At 40.9% G+C, this 21,547-nt stretch overlaps 1 protein-coding gene across 5 annotated transcripts in view; it reads right to left on the minus strand.

Annotated features, from left to right (window-relative positions):
* tmtc1 (transmembrane O-mannosyltransferase targeting cadherins 1) overlaps positions 1-21,547 on the minus strand; it is a 114,845-nt gene that overhangs the window by 78,944 nt on the left and 14,354 nt on the right. For 3 of the 5 annotated variants that reach the window (XM_028043538.1, XM_028043539.1, XM_028043540.1), the window contains exon 2: positions 18,824-19,001. The exons of 1 other annotated variant lie outside the window; for it this stretch is intronic. In XM_028043538.1, the coding sequence (XP_027899339.1) occupies positions 18,824-19,001 (178 nt within the window). Of the gene's footprint in view, positions 1-1,372; positions 1,406-18,823; positions 19,002-21,547 lie in introns of those variants that run through there. One more of the 5 variants, XM_028043542.1, reaches the window with a different exon arrangement.

A 21,547-nucleotide genomic window follows, 5' to 3' on the forward strand; every position in this document is an offset into this window, starting at 1 on the left:
CCTCATCAGAGACGACAACGACCTGGACTACAGAGAGGAGGTGGAGCAGCTGGTGGACTGGTGCAGAGACAACAGCCTGATCCTGAACGTTGACAAGACGAAGGAGATTATCGTCGACTTCAGGAAGAACCGGCCCAGCCACGCTCCACTGCTCATCAACAACTCGGCTGTGGAGGTGGTCAGCAGCACTAAATTCCTGGGGGTGCACATCACAAACGACCTCACCTGGACTGGGAACACCACGTCTCTGGTCAAGAGGGCACAGAAACGCTTGTACTTCCTGCGGAGGATGAGAAGAGCACACCTGCCCCCGCCCATCCTCAAGACGTTCTACAGAAGCACCATAGAGAGCATTCTGACCAGCTGCCTCTCTGTGTGGTGTGGAGGCTGCAGCGCCTCCGACTGGAAGAACGTGAGGAGAGTGGTGCGGACAGCAGAGAGGATCATCGGGGCCCCCCTTCCCTCCATTCAGGACATTTCATCCCAGCGCTGCGTGTCCCGAGGCCGAAACATCGTCAGTGACCCCTCACACCCCCACCATGGACTGTTCTCCCTGCTGCCCTCTGGAAAGAGGTTCCGCAGCATCCGGTGCAGGTCCACCAGGTTCCGAAACAGCTTTTTCCCACTTACCATCAGACTACTGAACTCTTAACTGGACTGCACTCAAAATCTGGTCTCCACTTCATACCTTGCACATGTACAGAGCTAAGTAACTTCCATTTTACTGTCAGTCCTGCACTTTATATTTTATATTTATATTTATATTCATATTTTATATTGTATTTTATTTTATTCTGGAGTAACCTCACAACATTGGAACCTCAAAACATTGTCCTGAGCCGTATGCAACGAAATTTCGTTCTGTATACACCCTGTGCATGCAAAATGACAATAAAGTCAGTCTAAGTCTAAGTATTTGTGAGCATGCCTCTTTATTATTACGCTTAATATAATTTCAGATTATTGTATAACTTTTCTTTAGGTTAACTTAGAAAGTGAGCTATTATTGTTACAGGTTAATTTTCATTTGTCAAACAGTTTTATTGAGGAATCAGACATGAAAATTGAAACAACAATACAAATTTGTCCGCTTTTTGATGTCAACATAAAACATAAAAACAATACAAAATCAAAACAAAACTGTCATGTTTAAAGCTACACGCTTGACCCACATGCAGAGACACAAAATAGGAGGTAGAGAGGAAAAAATCAGATAAATAAAGTTTATTTTTTCTGATTAAACAGATATTTGGTCTGATCTGTGATATAACTGGTCCTACGGGAACAAGATCGTCTTGTGCTGAGGGCAGGGGAGAAGAAAGGTAAGTGGTAGGCAGAACTAAAGCCAAAACTACTTCGGGAGCAACCTCACAGGATTGGTGAGAGGCATCCGCCGGAGAGGGGGATCTGAGGTTGGGGAAGCCAGAGCCTAGGGAGCTGACAAGGAGGAAGAAGGAGTCCAGTCCGGGGTTCGAGGGACGGAGAATTCCCTGCGGTCTCTGATGGGAGAATCGTTGGTGGGCGGGTAGGTAGGCAGACAACCTGGAGCGGATCTTGGCCAGTGTAGATGGCCTTCCACCGGTCTTCAATGGAGGTTCTTGGATCTGTATGCGGGTTTCTTCAGGGATTTTTCTCCACGGTACCATGAGGGGAGAACCTGCAAGAAGACACCAGAATAACTCAGGTAGCTCGAAAACGCAGACGGGAAACAATAGGGACTTAGCTCAGAGTACCATTAAAGGTTAACACTCAAGTGCTGGAGAACCGGCTGCCCGCTCCTTTATGCTGGAGATCATGACGCCGATTACGCACAGGTGCACGGAACCGATCCTCCAACAGACCGCAACCTCATGGCTCCTGGTGGAAAAGAAAGCTCCCTACCAGACTGAACTCCAGCACCCAACAGTACTCCCCCATCAACGGCCGCCACCTGACGGCCCAGAAGACAGAGACGATCGATACGCCGTTATAAGAGCCGGATCCAGGATAAAAGAACCGGGTACCCAAGAGCGCTCCTCTGGACCGTAGCCTTCACAATCGACGAGGTACTGCCACCTGCGACCTCGCCGACGGGAGTCCACGACCCAGCGGACAGTGAAGGCGGGATGCCCATCGATGTCTCGGGCAGGAGGAGGGGGCTCGGAAGGAGGGCACAACACACTGGTCTGGACAGGTTTAACTTGGGAGACATGGAATGTGGGGTGAATACGTAGAGAAGATGGCAAGCGGAGACAGATAGCGGTAGGACTGAGTCCGGAGTCAATTTCATAAGGACCAATGAACCTTGGAGAGAGTTTTTTAGACAGGGATTTAAAGGAAATATCACGAACTGAGAGCCAAACCTTCTGTCCAGGAGTGTACTGTGGGGCGAGTCTTCTTCTCCAGTTGGCATAGTGGCGATTCTGTTCTGCAGTGCGATTGAGGGTGGAGACAGTTCTATCCCAGATGTTTCTGCAGCGACGGATATGGTGCTGCACGGAGGTGACAGAAATTTCTCTCTCATCGGACGGAACATTGGAGGCTGGTATCCTAAGGAGACTTCAAACGGAGAAAGACCTGCCGCTGCGGAGATGTGTGTGTTGTGTGAGTATTCTACCCAAGGCAGGAACTGGCTTCAGTCGGATGGATTGGTAGACGTAAAGCACCTCAGGGTAGATTCGAGCTCTTGATTCAGTCTCTCGGTTTGCCCATTAGATTGTGGGTGATAACCTGACGTTAGACTGGCTTTAGCGCCAAGAATTGTTCCCAAACTTGAGACGTGAACTGGGGATCACGGTCTGACAGGATCTCCTGAGGTATGCCATGACGTCGAAAAACATGTTTAATGAGGAGTTGCGCTGTCTGGGAGGCTGTGGGGAGTTTTCTGAGAGGGATGAGGTGGCAGGATTTAGAAAAGCGATCAATACTAGTGAAGATGGTAGTCATACCTCTGGAAACGGGAAGTCCAGTAACAAAGTCAATGGAGATGTCCGACCAGGGACGTTTAGGTATGGGTAAGGGTTGAAGAAGAACGGCTGGTGGCTGATGTGATGGCTTGTTTCTGGCACAGGTGGAGCAGGCGAGTACATATTCCTTCACATCCTTATGTAAGGAGGGCCACCAGAAACGGTGATTTATGAGGGCTGTGGTGCGACTGATTCCGGGGTGAGCAGCGAATTTAGCTGTATGCAACCAATGGATCAGACGAGCTCGGACAGCAGACGGTACGAAGATCCAATTAGTGAGACCGGTTCCAGGATCTGGTTCAGTTTGCTAAGCTTGATGGATTATGTACTCCATTTCCCAGGTCACGGAAGCGACAGTGAAGCTAGTAGGAAGGATGGTGGTCGGGGTCTTTTCAGAGTCGTCAGGTGAGTACAATCTTTACAAGGCGTCTGGTTTAACATTTCTGGAACCGGGGCAATATGTAATGGACAAATTTAACCTTGAAAAGAACAGAGACCAACGTGTCTGACGGGGGTTGAGTCGTTTGGCAGATTGGAGGTAAGACAAGTTCTTATGATCCATCCAGACCAGTACTGGATGTTCAGCGCCCTCCAACCAATGCCGCCACTTCTCCAGAGCCAGCTTGATGGCCAGCAACTCACGATCGCCCACATTGTAGTTTCGTTCTGCAGGTGAGAGTCTACGAGAGAAGAATGCACAGGGATGAGTTTTGTTGTCGGAGGCGGAAAATTGAGAAAGTACAGCACCTACCCCCGTCTCGGAGGCATTCACCTCCACAATAAACTGTTTATTAGGGTCTGGTTGTATGAGAACCGGTGCATCAGCGAACAGAGACTTGAGGTGGAGAAACGCCTTCTCTGCTTCGGGGATCCGTTGGAACGGTGTTTTAGTGGAAGTGAGGGCGGTGAGGGGCATGGCTGTCTGGCTCTAGTTACGAATAAATCGTCTGTAGAAGTTAGCAAAAGCCAAGAAGTTGCAGTTGTTAAAGGGTCTGCGGGACCGGCTACTCCAAAACCGCCTTAATCTTTTCTGTTGTTGGTCGAACCTGCCCGCCCTCAAGTATGAATCCTAAAAATGTTACAGATTGTTGGTGGAACTCGCATTTCTCTGCCTTCACAAAAAGCTTATTCTCTAAGCGACGTTGCAGGACCATCCGGACATGCTGCTTGTGTTCTGTGAGGTTTCTGGAATAAATTAGTATAGTAGACAAAGGCAAAGATATTTAGGAAATCTCGGAGAACGTCGTTTACTAGGGCCTGGAAAAATGTTGGGGCATTGGATAAACCAAAAGGTATAACTAAATATTCAAAGTGACCTAAGGGAGTTTTGAATGCTGTTTTCCATTCATCCCCTTGGCCGATGCGGAGCAGATGATAAGTGTTGCGTAGGTCGAGTTTAGAAAAAAACGTGGCGCCATGAACTGGTTCTAGAACAGAGGAGAGAAGAGGTAATGGGTATTTATTTTTAATGGTAATCTGGTTAAGACCCTGGTAATCAATGCAGGGTCTCAGTGATCCATCTTTTTTTCCAACAAAAAAAAATCCAGCTCCTATAGAAGAGAATGAGGGACGGATGATTCCTGCCGCCAAGGAGTCTTTAATGTAAGTCTCCATGGCTTCCTGTTCGGGTCGAGAAATGTTATAGAGATGGCTGGAGGGCAGTGGGGCTCCGGGGAGGAGGTCTATGGCGCACTCGTAAGATCGATGAGGGGGAAGTGACTGTGCTTTAGTTTTGCTGAAGACGAGTGCTAAATTGTGATACTCTGCAGAGATGACAAATGAGGGATTCTTTGCTATTGGTAGATATAGATTCAATACCAAACTGTGATTTTATCTGTTTCCAAATACGTATAGTACTGTGGATGATGCGGTTATTGTTGTATGCCAAGGTATCTATACTTGTGGGTGACAGAATAAGAGCACCAATTTCATGAGGGCTGCAGTCTTCTTTTTCCATTGTGATCCAATTGGATTGTGTAAAACTGCGATCTAGCCAAATTGTAACTGATTGTGCAAGGGGTTCTAGGGCTAAGGCAAAAAGTAAGGGTGAGAGCGAGCAGCCCTGTCTGGTGCCCCTATGTAATTGAAATGCAGGAGATAGTGTCTTATTAGTGACAATTCTAGCACACGGTGTATGATAAAGAATTTTTAACCATTTTTCAAAGTGTTCACCAAGATCATATCTTCTCAGGGTTGCAAAAAGGTAGGGCCATTCTATTTGGTCAAAGGCCTTTTCCGCATCGAGGGAAAGGACAGCCAAATCAGAATTGTCCTCACTCTGAGAGTAGATTACATTATAAAGACGTCGCAAATTAAAGAAAGAGTGTCTGTTTGGTATAAAACCCATCTGATCAGGATGAATTAATTTATCCATTAATAAAGTCAACCTATTAGCTAGAATTTTGGCTAGTATCTTTTGATCATAGGTTAACAGTGTTATTTGCCTGTAATTACCTACTTCCTCAGGATCCTTATCCTTTTTTGGTATTAGTATAATAGTGGCTTCTCTCATAGTAGGCGGTAGGATAATATCTGAGTTTGCTTGGGTGTACATTTGTAGCAAATAAGGTCATAAAAGACTTCCAGTTATGGCGTCTTACTGAGAAGCTGCTCGGCTCTGAGCTCCGACCAATATACCCTGCATTTAGATATCTAGACCACTGCTAAGATATTTTTCGTACGAGCAAATTCTCTGGGATTCAATTCAACCTGCCAAGATGCCAAGTAAACACAAATTAAAAGCGAAAACAACCAGCAAAGAGGGATCCGAAGGAGACGCTAGCAACGAAGTGGAAACCGAGCACATGGAGGAGGCTAACACTAGCTCCCAGACTTCTGGAGCTAACCTCCTGGAAGCAATTCAAGCTTTGAAAACTCACTTCACCATGCAACTACCGGAGGTTATAACTTCGAATCAAGAAATTAAAGACACAATTGGAGTATTCCTCGAGAGGCTTACCTCTGCAGAATCCCGCATAAGCAACCTGGAGGACGGCGTTGCCTCGTTAACAGGCAAAGAAGCAACCATACAAAAGAAAATTCAGGATCTGCTTTGAAGGTGGACGAGCTTGAAAACAGAAGCCGGAGATCCAACCTGAGGCTTGTGGGTTTACCCAAGAAAACAGAGCAAGGGCACATCGTGGCTTTTCTGCAGACCTGGCTGATGGAGGTCCTGGGGCGGGTCGCGTTTCCATCCCCCCCATTATCGAGCGGGCCCACAGACTGCAGGGCCAGAAAGCTCCTGGCGGCCCGCCACGCGTGATCATCATGAAATTCCTAAACTATCAAGACAAGATGAGGGTGATGACTGCAGCCCGTCTGAAAGGAAAGGTGATGTACAACGGTTGCCATGTGATGTTCTTCCCTGACCTGTCCGCGGATGTGGTGAAACAACGGAAACAATACGACCGGGTGAAACAACAGCTCCGTAATCTGGATATAAACTTTGGACTGATATTCCCAGCAAAGATGAGGATTTTCCACCATGATAATCGCTTCCTCTTCCACACGCCAACGGAGGTGGAGGAATTTATACGGAAAACAAAACAACAAACTGACAGGTAACCACATTTACACGCTAGATGGCGCCAGCAAGGTTTAATAAGGATCAATACTCCATTTGATCGGTGATCCTGGACGATACACATTTCGACTAAGCGGTGGGGAACAATTTTTAGATACCATGGTCGGGGTTCGCAGTTTAAGGTTGTGGTGCGAGTTGTTTAAGTAGACGTTTTTTTCTGCTCCTGTTTTTCTAGGATCAGTAGCATAGCCAAGTCACAGAATAGAGGGGAAGGGGAGGTGGAGATTCCCACTGGTGGGAAATCTCAGGAAAGTCTTTTGTGTTTGTAAATGTTCAGTGTTATCAAGGTGCAATGTTCTTCAAGTTGTAAATTGCAAGTTCCTACAGTTGAGACAAAAAACAGAAAGAGATGATATATGGACATTAAGCAAATGAGTACTGAGTCCATTGTTGATGTGATCTCCTGGAATGTAAGAGGCCTTAGGAAATTGATCAAGCTCAAAAAAGTAATGAATAGACTTAAACAATACCATCCAAAAGTGGTTTTTATCCAAGAAACACACTTATTTACATATGAAGTTGCACGACTAAGAAGAAGATGGCCGGGTCAAGTATTTTCAAGCTCATTTTCTCCACATGCTAGGGGCATGGCAATTCTTATTCATAAATCTTTTCCTATTTGTATAAAAAAGACTATCATAGATCCTGTTGGGAGATTCATAATAATCCAAGCCTCATTGATGAACCAAAACTTAATTTTGGTTAACCTGTATGGTCCTAATATAGATGACCCTGAGTTCTACAATAATTTGTTTCTCTCTATTATAGCGTTCCACGGTGATGTAATCTTGGGTGGAGATTTTAACTGTACTTTAGATCCTAATCTCGACCGATCATCGGGTTTAGATTTGTAACACCCTAAAAGTAAATGGGTTACACAACATTTTATGTCTGAACTAAACTTAAGAGATATATGGAGAGTACAGAATCCAACAAAGAAAGAATATTCTTGCCACTCAACTACCCATAATAGCTATAGCCGTATAGATTATTTCCTAATTTCAAACTCCTTGGTTACCAGAATTAAAAGTTGTGCCTACAAAAGCATATTGATCTCTGACCACTCACTACGCATGCTTAAATTTTCACCCTTAATTGCGTTTAAATGTAATCCTATTTGGCGATTAAAACCCCACTGGTTGCAAATGCCCAAATTTCTGAAATATATTGAGAAATATTAATGATTACTTCAGCCTTAATAAATCTGAGACCACAGCATCTATTAGATGGGAAGCCTTTAAGGCTTTTATACGGGGTCAGATGATAAGCTACACAAAAAATAAAGCTAATAAAACTATCATGGAGATGCTAAAACTTGAAGAACAAATAAGAGACTGAGCTTGAGATAAATCTAAAGGGTTCTAAAGAAAAGCAACAAGAACTGCTAATATTGAGAGCAAAATATGACAAACTATCTACTAACAAAGCTTCATCAGAGATATTCAGATTGAAACAATCCTACTACGATCAGGGAGAGAGGGCAGGAAAACTTCTAGCGTGGCGCATTAAAGCTTTGCAGAATGAGAGGGCAATAAATGAAATTACAACTGCAAATGAAAACACTACTGATCCTCAAAAAAGTAATGATTATTTAAAGATTATTACTCAAAATTATATATGTCTAAAGGGCACATACCACAAGCAACACTAGACTCCTTTCTTAAGTCTGTAAACATCCCCACACTAAGTGAAACAGCTAAATCAGAACTGGATATGCCAATATCTATAGATGAACTCTCAAATGCAATAGATAAATTAAAATCAGGAATATCACCTGGTCCAGATGGAATTCCTTTGGACCTATATAAAATATTTAAAAATGAACTACTGCAGCCCCTCTATAATACGCTATTAGAAAGTTATACCATTAAAGAATTACCTCCTTCCTTGCGAAATGCGATCATAACAGTTCTACCTAAACCTGGGAAATCTCCCACTAGATGCGAATCCCTCCGACCAATCTCACTTATAAACTCTGATGCCAAAATAATATATAAAGTTCTAGCAATCAGACTTGAGAAATTTTTACCATCCCTTTCTGACCCTGATCAGAACGGATTTATAAAGGGGCGGCAAGCTCACCATGGTATCCGTTGTGTACTGAATATAATTCATGCTAAATATGAACATCCCAATACAGCTTTGCTTTCACTTGATGCAGAAAAAGCATTCAATAGAGTGGAACATAATTATCTCTACAAAGTTCTCTCTCAATTTGGTTTTGGTAGTTATTTCATAAACTGGATTAAAATACTTTATAATAAACCCTCTGCCTCAGTTATAACTAATAACATTGTATCTAATTCATTTACTCTAGGTAGGAGCACGCGTCAAGGCTGTCCCCTCTCACCCCTCCTCTTTGTTCTGGGAATTGAGCCATTGGCTATTGCCATAAGGAATAATCAAAACATACATGGTGTCAGAATACAAAATATTGAATCTAAAATTGGACTATTTGCCAACGATATTATTTTAATGTTGTCCAATCTAAGTTGCTCAATCCCCCAACTACTTAAAACTATCAATGAGTTTAGTTATATTTCCGGTTATAAACTTAACGAATCTAAATCCACCATCCTATTTTTAAAACAGGCTGAAAGAAATAATCCTCCAATTCATACAATATTTCAGGTGGCAAAAGACAGCCTTACTTATTTAGGCATAAAAATTACTCCAAACATAGATGATCTGGTTCAGGCAAACTACACACCGGTGGTTAACTCAACAATGGAATCACTTGATAGATGGTCTACCTTACCTTTATCTATGATTGGCCGTATAAATATTCTCAAAATGAACGTTCTCCCTAAATTCCTATATCTTTTCCAGGCTATCCCTCTTAATCCTCCCGACGTTTTTTTTTTTACAAAAATTCAGACCATCCTAAACTTCATTTTGAACAACAGACGAGCCAGATTACGCTCATCATTATTATATCTTCCATATGACAGAGGAGGGCTAGGTGTGCCAAATTTCAAGTGGTATTACTGGGCTGCTCAGATCTCTAGTGCATCCTGTTGGTTTTCAGCAACTGTTCTGTCGTGGGTAAATATAGAAAATATAAATACCACTCCCTTATCCCTAAATTCATATCTATACTCAAGGAAATGCAAAGAGTTATTAAAAAATACTTCCAACCCATTTGTTAAAAACACTATCCGAGTATGGTATGATGTACATAAATACAAAAATGAAATACCAGCACTATCTCAATTCTCCCCGATCTGGGGCAACATGACATTTGAACCAGGTAGGAAAGACATGGGTTTTAAAACATGGTATGCTAAAGGTTTATGCAAAATTTCAGATTTATTTGATAAAGGGATTATGATGAGTTTTGAAGATTTGAAACAGAAATTTGACATTCCAACTAAACTTTTTTTTAAGTTTATGCAAATCAGAAGTTTTGTCTTGGGTACTCAAAGGTCTCTACCATTACCTAGTCTTACTTCTATAGAAGAATTGGCAACAAATTGCCATTTGAAGAAGGGCCTAATATCCCGCTTTTATAACATCATCAAAGACAGCTCCCAGACATCCTCAGAACACAAAAGATTGGCCTGGTGTGACGACTTGAAATGCAATATATCAGTAGAGGAATGGCAGAGAGCCTGTCTGAAGGCACAGACACAATCTATTAATACTCAATTCAAGTTAATCCAATACAAATGGTTGATGAGAACATACGTTACTCCAACATTACTAAATAAATTTAATTCCAACATTCCGGACACATGTGCTAAATGTGGAGATAAAGGCAATTTGATTCACTGCCTTTGGGAATGTACTGATATTCAGAATTTTTGGAAGGAGGTTTTGGATAAAATTTCACTTATCGTCGGTACTAAACTCAATCCCTGTCCTAGGTTGTGTGTCTTAGGAATTTTTCCCACTCAAACTCAAATAAGCAAGGTTGATCAAAAATCCATAATTTATTGTTTGGTGCAGGCTAAATATAGTATAGCCAGGTCCTGGAAATCTGTAACCAGACCCCAATTAAAGACTTGGATGTCTACATTATCGAGCTCTCTTGCCTTGGAGAAACTCACCTTTATGATTAAGGGTAAATATTGTGTGTTCTAAAAGATATGGGAAACGTTTTTGCTATTCTTGGAAAATATAAATACTCATAATGATGATTGACTGAATGTACTCTAGCTAATTTTGCTTATGCTTATATTCTTATAGTGGCTGTAAGTCTGTTATCTTTATGTTAATTCCAAATGTACTCACTTGCTCAAAAAATGTATGAAACTGAAACACTGACGTCAGGATGCCTAGAACCTGGAAGGAAGTTGCCATCACCTCGTACCTAGCTTGTGGACTGTGATTAAATCTCTTGTACTAAGTCTCAAATTACACCCCTGAGATAACAAACTTAAAGTACTCTGTCTCACTGCAATCAACTAATGTTTGTCACCTTGAATGTTTAAGTAGTTAATGTGTTTTCTTTTGGTTTTGTTAGGTGTTTTGTGCACTTGTGAGTTATTTGTCTGTGTCTCTTTTGAAATGTAAAAGACAATAAACAGATTTTTGAAAAAAAAAATAATAATAATAAGGTCATAAAAGTTCACTAAATTCTTTATAAAATTCCCCAGGATATCCATCAGGACCAGCTGTTTTCCCACTTTTCAGTGATTTAATAGCAACCTGAATGTATATGCATAGGAGATTTGAATTAAGAGAGCTCCTGTCTTCCTCAGTTAAAGTTTGGAGATTACAACTATCTAAAAACTTCTGTATAATTAAATCATCTTTTGCAGCATTGGAGGAATACAATGATTCATAAAACTGTTTAAATCTATGATTAATGTCTTTGTGTGAGGTTAAAATGTACCCATTTTCTGATTTAATTTTGTTAATTGTACAGTCACTTTCCATTTTCCTTAATTGTCTAGCCAATAATTTATTAGGTTTTTCCCCAAATTCAAAATATTTCTGTTGAGTAAAAATGAAAGCTCTAGTAATGTGGTCTGACAATAATTGATTATATTTGTACCTCAGTGAAAGAATTTTTTTACGAGTTTCTGTAAAGGGGTGTGTAGCGTTATCCTTGTCCAGACGCCTAATTTGTTGCTCTACATCAGGGCATCCTGCACGTTTTAGTTCTCTCCCTGGTGGTAGTAACAACTTTTTCAGCATGTCAGTGTTCTTCTTAGGCCTTTTAAGAAGGACAGCCAGCATTGGATCCAGGTGCATTAAACCAGGGAGAGAACTAAAACAAGTAGGATGCCGGCCCTTGAGGACCCACTTTGGGCACATGTTAGGTAAATTGTATTTATTATTATCAAATATTTGTTGTTTCATGTGCCTTTATAATGTTCTTGCCTTTATATGCCTTTATTTGTTTCAATCTTAGCATAAAGAAAGTTTCTGTGTTGTAGAATTACTTTGATTCCTTTCTCAGAAGGCCTCTCTGAGGAAGAGCAGAGACAACTGTTTTCAACAGGGTTATCGTTCAGCAGAAACCTCTGCATCCTTGACCTGTTAGATAGCTATAAAACTGTCGCCATAAAGACATGCAACTTGCTCTGTTTTACCCTGTGTCTGGATCAGAATAATCTAGTGTGTAGATACCATGTGTTATGTTAGTGACTAGCATTTGCGTTGCAATTATGTGATTGAAGTGTTTTCCCCACCCCTTTGAGACGCTCTCTGTAACAGGGATCCTAACAGCAATAAAAAGGGAGAACGGACACATATGTTTTCAGAACGGAAGAGACATGTGACTGAAAACATCTCTGGCTGTTCTCGCGAGTACAAAAGAATCTAACTCTCTTGTCTTTCTTGTGTTTGTTTAATCTGTCTCAATAGGTGTTTAAACCTGACAGCACACCTGCTCTAAATCCACCAACTCTGCACGATTCCTTTTCCTCCTTGCTGCTCAAAAAGATATAATACCTCCCCTTAAATAGGCTTTCATAGTTTAACACAGTATTGAAGGAGACGTTCCCGGAAGGTCATTCATTTCAAAGAAAAACGTATCTGCTCTCTGACAAACTTACAGAATTCTGGCTCCCTCAACAGTTGTCCCTCCATGTTCTTTCAGTTTGGTTCAAATTATCTAAATGTAAATCCAGAGAAAGGGGGGCGTGGTCTGAAATAGCTATATTGTGATATTTTACTTCACTAGTATAGGGCAATAATTTTGCATTCATCATTAAATAATCGATTAGTGTGTACACATTGTGAACATTTGAGTGAAATGAATAGGTTTTCCCCTGTGGGTTAAAAATCCTCCAGGTATCAAATAAATTAGAGTTATTTAGGTATTCCTTAAGGAAATACTAGCATTAGAGCAGGGGTGTCAAACTCCAGTCCTCAAGGGCCGGTGTCCTCCAACTTTTAGATGTGCCTCTGCTGCACCACACCTGAATAGAATAATTAGGTCATTAGCAAGGCTGGGAGAACTGATCTACACAAGGAGGAGGTAATTAAGCCCTTTCATTCCAGTGTTTTGTACCTGTGGCACATCTAAAAGCTGTAGGACAGCAGCCCTCGAGGACTGGAGTTTGACACCTGTGCATTAGAGGTTGGTGCTCTACGTGTTGACGAGCGGTCTAAGTATGGATCTAAAACAAGATTCAGGTCCCCTCCAATGATTAGATTAGTCTGCGAAATGTCAGGTATTTGGGTAAATGTCAGATGTTTGTAAAAAGTGGAGAGTCTATGTTGGGGCTGTATATATTAACCAGAGTTATAGGAACAGAGTACAATTCTCCAACTAATATTAAATATCTGCCTTCCCTGTCAGATATGGTTGATTTATGGGTAAAAGGTGTACCTTTCTTGAACAATATTGCCACGCCTCTAGCTCTCACTGCACAAGTAGAATGATAAGCTTGTTCTGTCCACCTGCATCTCAGTTTTATGTGCTCATTCTTATTAAGGTGGGTTTCCTGAAGGAAAATTACATCACTGGACAATGTCTTTAGGTGTGCTAATATCTTACCTCTCTTAACAGGATTATTCAAACCTTTAACATTCCATGTGACCAAAGTAACTTGTCGCCCTTCCTTGTTTGTGTTGTGTTAACCTCCATAACTTAGATTAGAATGAAAAAGAATATAGAGGTCCTCATAAGTGTGAAAGAGATGATTATACATCATAAATAAGTCCCAGCCCACCCCTTCAAACAAAATACTTACTGACTTGCCTATACTAAGAAGAACCTGCAAAGTAAGGTGAGACCCCTCTAAGGAAGTTATAAAGAAAAGGATAAACAGAAAAAATAAATTAAGAGTAACACTCACACAACAAAGACACATTAACCTACTCAAGTAACAACTTCCCTTACTATTAACTCCTAATTAGAAGTTGAAAAAGGCTCTGCAAAAATATAAAATTCAAGCACCAAACTAACATCTGAGTGGCTGAAAAGAAATGGTCTGAAAAACATGTCAGGTTATATAAGCTACTATTTATAAATATCAGCCCACTTCAAATAGCCAACGAAACTTAAGGCAGCTAATTATGTAACCAAGATGAAGATTCTAAACATTATATAAATTAAGCTGATTAAACATCACAGGACAGTCCAACATTGAGTACTACCAGAATCCAGCCACTCCACATCTGCATCAGGTGTCCGCCACTGCGTCGCCCGCGTCATCCCCACCCGTGCCAAAATGGAGCTCCGCGAACCTTTGGGCTTCCTTCGCGTCTGTGAATATTGTTTCTGTTCCTCTGAAAGTCACTCTCAGCTTTGCAGGATATAAAAGTCCATACCGACCTCCCGGCTTGTCCCGAAGAAGTGCTCTGACACCGTTGTATGCAGCTCTGCGTTTCACGATCTCGGGAGTGAAGTCGGGACAGATGTGGATCTTCTGCCCGCAGTAGGCGAGGTCCCTCTGAGTCATGGCCTTCCGGAGGATCATTGTAACTTCGCGGTAATAATGGAGTCTCACCACCAACGCCCGAGGAGGTCCTATGTCTTCTGGGCGCCTTCATATAGCTCTATGAGCGCGGTCCACCAGCAGTAAGTCATCCAGAGTCAGCACGTCTTTCAGGAGCTGCGAGACGAATCCGTTAAATTCTGCGCCTTTCTCTGCCCCTTCTCTTAACATTGCAATCCGTATATTTTGTCGTCTGGACCTTCCTTCAAGATCCATGTATTTTTCTGTTAGCTGATTTGTTTCTGTCCGTAGACGTTTTATCTCCAACTCTCGCGCAGTTATGGCATCTGCTGACTGTGTGGCCGCTCGATGTAGTTCAGCAATGGATGCGCCATGTTGGTCGTTGGACGTTTTCAGCACGTGAATGGCATTTTGAGTCTCGGTTTTGAGGACAAGGAGTTCTCCTCTGATAGTGGAGATAGTGGCGGACACCTCTTCAATGCGAGTGTCTATTGTCTGACAAATTTCAAACTTGGTAACTTGTAGTTCTGTGCGGAGAGAGTTTATAGCCTCGAGGATGGTTGCATTAGCCATCGGATAGTTACCTTCAGGCGAGACCGGGGTGGCTGGGCCCGGTTCTTTCGCTTTCTTGTCATTGTTGGAGTTATGCATCCTCAAATTTGCTTTCATCATGTCCTGGTGCAGTTAAATGAAGTCTAGACTTTTCTCTCTCCCAACCTATTGTAAAATTGTCCAAATGTCAAGTTAGCGCCAAAAATATTTCTAAATTTGCAGGAGCTCTAGGGAAACGCTGCCTACTTCTCCATTGCTCACTAGCACCCCCCGGTTAATTTTCTAAACTACAGAAGAAAAGTTATTGTTAGGGAAGCTCAAATGTGAAAAATTGGACTGATGTTGCGATAGTAATACTGCTGTTATGTTAGATTTACCAATGTTTTATTTGATCTTTTTTTATTAGATTACTCCATTAATCGTAAGAATAATCGATAGATTACTCAATTACTAAAATATTCGTTTACAACAGCCCTAATCTACAGTCAATACACAGTCTCATTTATTGCAGTTAAAAACCAGCGATCCCCGAAACCTGGGAATAGTGATGGATTCTGACCTGAACCTTCAGAGCCACGTAAAGAGAGTTTCAAAGTCGGCCTTATATCACCCAAAGAAAAGTTCCAGGATTAGAGGACTTATGTCTCAGCAAGATCTAGAGAAACTCATCAATGTGTTTATCTTCAGTCGCATTGATTATTGCAGTGGTTCCCAACAGTATTACAACAGTGTCTTCACAGGTCTGCCAAAAAAAAAAAAAATCAAACAATTGCAGCTGATCCAGAACACTGCTGCCGGAGTTCTCACTAAAACCAGGAAGATAGAGCACATAACACCAGTTTTAACACCCTCCGCTGGCTCACCGTAGCTCAGAGAATAGACTTTAAAATCCTATTGTAACTTTACAAATCACTGAACGGCTTAGCACCACAATATATTAAAGATCTGCTAATGTTGTATCAACCTTCCAGACCTCTCAGGTCTTCTGGTTCTGGTCTGCTCTGCATTCCTAGAATCAGAACTAAACATGGAGAAGCAGCATTCAGCTTCTATGCACCACAAATCTGGAACAAACAGCAGAACAGGTGAAACACTGAGTTCCTTTAAATCTAGACTAAAAACCCAGCTATTTAGAGTTGCAAAAACATTTACTAAATGTGTATACTCTAGTTTTTAATGTTTCATGTTTATCATGAAACATTAAATTTCATTGATTAATGTGAAATCAATCAATGAATTAATGTTTCATATTTATCATGAAACATTAAACAATAATCTGATGTGCAAATGTAATGTTGTTGACTGTGTGTTCTATGACTTTGTATTTCTGTGTTTTATGATGTACTGTAAAGCACTTTGAAATGCCTTGTTGCTGAAAGGTGCTTTACAAATAAAACTTGATTTGATCATACACAATTTACAATTTTAATCAGAAGAGAGACGTTAGCCAAAGAACACATTCAAATTAATAAAATTTGACCTCATTAATTATTGCATTATCTTTCTTGCTGTTATATTGTTAAAAGTTTTAATTAGTTATGGTCTAAATTAAAATATGGCTACTATATATAATTTTCGATTTGTGCATACGACCTTATACATTTTCCTGTGAATAAAATACACAAAAATCTGAAATTATACTCAATTCAGCAATAAAAATAGTAAAGCAGGGGCTCACAAAGACATTTACCAAATGTGTATATTCTAGTTTTTAGTTTATGTAGTCATCTTCAATAAGAAATGTAATTTTACAGTTTGTCCGTAAAGATACACTTGCACTATGCGTCAGATACAGCAGGCTGCTGTGTTCCATCTATCTCTGTCTTACTCAAACTGTGGTCCACGGGTGCCCCTAGTGGTCCAAGAGGTATTACATGTACACAACAGTTGATTTATTGTGACATGAGCTGAAAGTGCGACGCTACAGTTAGCTTACCAAAGGATTGTGTTTAAAAATAGTTAAGGGATAAATGGCTCAAGACCGAGCCACTAAAAGGAAAACCTGTAGATACCTGTGGAAAGTTTCTCAGGGTTGCAGAACTTTTGTTTTTGAACTCTATTACGATACATAACATTTCGATCTACATCTATGGCTATCCGGAGTGCAATATGCCAGTGACCAGGCAGTGATCAGAGCTGCGCCCCATGCTGACTAACTGCATCTTAATACCTAAAGTGGTGCTAAGATGGTAAATTCATCCTTAAGCAGAACCAGTTGTAAATGAAATAGTTTCCTTGAACAGGAAAATGAAACAATCCAAAAAGGGTATAAAATGGGGTATAAAGTGCTGTTTATGCGATTGTGCTTTGAAATAAACACTAATCTAAACCTAACCTAACCCAAGCTCCTTAAGTTTCACCTTAATAGTGCTCATTCAGCCGTGAATGACTTTACATTTCGAAACAGCGTCAAGTTCCAACCTATTCTCACTCCCAAGTCGTCATATATTGACGCATGGGACGGTCCGTCCCATGCGTGAGGGGTTTTACCCTATGCCATACCGTAATTTTTGCCCTAAACCTAACCAAATCGTCGGGTTTTGAAGGTTCGGCAGCAGTTACGAGAACCCTTCGCGTTAATAATCCACGTAAAACACGTGACCTACCCAAATCGTCAACATGTGACGCTGAAGGACCCTGCCTAAGTCGTCGCATATTGATGCGAAGGGGGTACCCTTTGCCTGACGCATCATATTTAGATTGGTAAGGCTGATTTGGATGACATTCTTGAGTTATTTCACTTTATGGGCCATGTTTTAATAATAATAATAGTCTTTATTGTCATTATAGAAACCATGCAATAAGTTATATGGATTATAACGAAATTGGGTGATAAATAGTGCCTTTATGACTACCGTGTATAAAACTGTTCTTTAGTCTGTTTGTCCTTGCTTTAATGCTCCTGTATCTGCAGCCAGATGGTAGCAGTTGGAACAAATTGTGACTGTGGTGTGAGGAGTTTTTTAAAATGTTCTTGGCTTTCTTGAGGCAGCAGGAACTGTGGAGTTCTTCAAGAGAAGGCAGAGAGCAGCTGATGGTCTTCTGGGCAGATTTTACAGAATTATTCCTTTGGGTGCAATCATAACCACCTGCATTACAACAAGAAAAAAGCTGAACCGGAAGCACACTTAACAGCAATATTTCACCATGTAGTGTAGACCATCTTGACAGCAGAGAGCCATATCACAGTAGTGTCCACTTTGTTGACAAGAAGAAGAAAGTAAATTCTGCAGCCCTGAGCATCTTTGTGCTCATGGGGATTAAGTGTTTCACATATTTTATTATTTTCATCTTTCTATTCAACAACTTTAGAGGTTCCCCTTTAAGTTTAGTAAAGTGAGAAAACCATGTTTAGTCCACTTTTAACACAGCTGACTTAACTTTTATTTAAATATAGTGATTTACCCACCCATCCATTGTTTAATACACTTATACTTGCAAGGAGTCAAGGGGAGCTGTGAAGCGGGGTATACCCTGGACAGGTAGCCAGTCCATCTCAAGGCAACACAAAGACAAACAACCATGTACACTCACCCCTTCACACCTAAACAGAATTTACAGAGACCAATTAATCTAACAGTCATGTTTTTTGGACTGTGAGAGGAAGCAATGGCACAGGGAGAACATGCAAACTCCATACAGAAAGACCTCAGGCCGGGTCTTGAACCCAGGACCTTCAAAATACCTATTAATGAGTTTCATCTTAAAAACTACAATAGAGTTGAATGAATAAGCATCTGCTGAAAGGTAAATCATTTTCATTTTTTAAAACAGTTACATTCTAATGCTTGAAATTCTGTTTATCAGAAAACCCTGTTTTGCAAAAACGACTAATTAAAATTCTACAGAGTGTGATAGATGGAGAACAGGTATTGAACTGTACTCACCGCCTCCGTGTGAACAGGGTGCACAGCAAAGAGGAGTGCTGTGATGAAAGCCAGGCATGGGTTCTCAAACACGCAACGTTCACATGTGTACATGAGCAGGCAGGTAACGGCACAGTGCAAGCACACATTTATGATATGGAAATACAGAGGCGTCATGCCACCCAGGAGGATGTTCAACCTGATCAGAAGAAAAACAGATAGAAAAACAGTCAATCAATAAAACTAGCTTGTAGGATAAAAATAGCCCCAATAAGTTTGTGTTCGTAATCAACACATTAGTGTTTATATTAAGTAGTAAAATGTTTTAACAGACTTCAAATATACAGGGACACAAACAGGTCACTTTCTGTAACACATCCACACACAGCTGGACATTTACAGTACAGGCAAAAAGTTTGCATACACTCATCATGGGCATTAATATCACATTGATTTTTATAATAATCAAATTGAACAGTTATTTTTTTAAAAGTGGTACAAAAGCAGACAAATTTAAAGGACTTCAAAAGTAATAGTCAAGTGCATATGATTGAATTTACAGCAGAGTTTTATTAATAATAATAATAATAATAATAATAATAATAATGTTGTTTGGGGCCTTGAGCAGAGTTTGATTGATATTCAAATTTAAAAATACTTAATTCCAAAGGGAAATTAAATGCTGTAACTCATTAATTTGGATTTTTCAAAGAGTTATTCAAGAGCATGATGGCTGTTGGCAGGAAAGATTTCTGAAGCCGAATCTGAAGAAGCCTCTGACTGAAGATGATCTGCCTTCCCAAGACAGTTGTGTGAAGAGGATGGTCAGTGTTGTCCATAATTTTCTTTATACTATGAAGAATCCTTATTTGCATAATCATCTCCAGAGGGTAGGCCTGTCACGATAGCAAATTTTGCTCAATGATTAATTGTCTCAAAAATTATTGCGATAAACAATAATATTGTTTGAAGACCTTTTTAAATTGATTTAATGGAAATGATGTAATAATGCATGCGATTTCCTCCCAAAGATAAATACACTTTATTTTCAAAAGAAAACTTAACACTGGAACTGATAAATAAAATAAACAAAACAACCAAAAACAAAAATAAAATGGATACTCAGTCTCCATTAACAAAAAGCTCACTTGAAAAAAAACAACTAAACAACATAAAGCCAAAGTGGAAATAAATACTGCATTCAATCAAAAGAGTGCAGATTATGAAGTCTGTATATTATGTTGCCCTTCAGTAATAATTAGATTTAAATAGAGAAGATGGGCACATCCGACTACCTGATGCAATAGAAGAAGAAGAAGATTTTTGATTTTTAACACAACATTTATTAAACAATAAAAATCAAATCAAACAATCAGCAGCACAATAATTGACATTTATAATAATAATTTGTTATATTCTAATTCGTTCTGTTCTGAAATGGAGCACAGTCTGTTTTCAAACCCCCACAGGTCCACAAACTCTTTGAGGTTCCTGGTAGCTTTGTAAAAGCAAAACTCCAGCCTCAGTCTGGCTTTCACGTTAATCTTCCACACATCAATAATACTCAAATGAGGTCCAGCCTGCATCTTATCACGTCGAGTTAAATAAATAGCCATCTTGGCTTCTGATAATAAATAATTTAAAATCCGTGACTTAAATCTTGTGGCTTTACTGTGAGGAAACCCATTAATAAAAACAGAACTGGTGAAAACTACACTAAAAAGACAAAAAAATGTCGACAGCACAGTGAGAAACACAGGTAATCGTGCACAATCTATAAAAACATGAAAAACACTCTCAGATAACCTGCAGAAAGGACACTCATTCACCACGCCGGGACTGATGATCGCCAAAAACGAGGTTGTGGCAATGGCACCGTGCAGTATCCTCCACTGCATATTGCCAGTCCTTTTTCGTATTGGAGGCTTGTACAAAGTCCTCCATTGTGGCCGAGATCCTCCGAATCTGTCGGTCCACACGCTAACGGGCCTTCTGTACAAAGTCCTTTTGTTCAGAATCTTAGTGTAGCATCTGTACAGTACTTTCGAGTCTGTCTTACACAGATCCAGTTTTTCCCCCGAGTCTCGAAGGAGGGGGCCACCGTCTTCTTCAAAATCCGGATCTAAAAGCACATCTGGAAAAGAATCAGACGGATCCGGGTGACACTCCTCTGCGACGTACCGCTGCAGGAGTCGTCTCTCCTCAGCCGTCAGGCGCTCTCTCACTCTTTCCAGAAAACGTCGCGTAAATCTGGCAGACCGGACCCCCAGCGTCGAAGCGACCTCTTGGACGTTTTCTAAGTCCGGTCCAGCCACCTGTATCAGTTGCTGTGGGGTCACTGTTCCGGCCCTGGACAGCATTCCAGCGACACCCGGCACTGTGCTGTCTGCTACATCCAGCCGTGCGCCGCACACTAATGGCTCCTCTAAAAGCCAATACAGTGAATCATTCGTGTTTGATCTGTGTAAGTTAAAAAAGGCACACGATTTAAAAACACTGATAAAACTGGGGCAGCCCTTTTAACTTTAAAAAACTAAAATCAGTAAAAAACAAAGCAGCATCCAGCCCAAGAAAGTTCACACGTCTAAGAATGCAACTGGCCACATCTTTCCACACAGGAAATCTCGTCAAATACTTCTGTACAAACTGCAAACGAAATGTCGCCGTTCTACTAGCCAGGTGGACAAGGCCCTGACCCCCCTCCTCTCTCGGTAAAAACAACACAGATTGCGGCACCCAGTGTAG

Source organism: Xiphophorus couchianus, chromosome 17, assembly GCF_001444195.1.
Source record: "Xiphophorus couchianus chromosome 17, X_couchianus-1.0, whole genome shotgun sequence".
In the NCBI taxonomy this organism is placed as follows: Eukaryota; Metazoa; Chordata; class Actinopteri; order Cyprinodontiformes; family Poeciliidae; genus Xiphophorus; species Xiphophorus couchianus.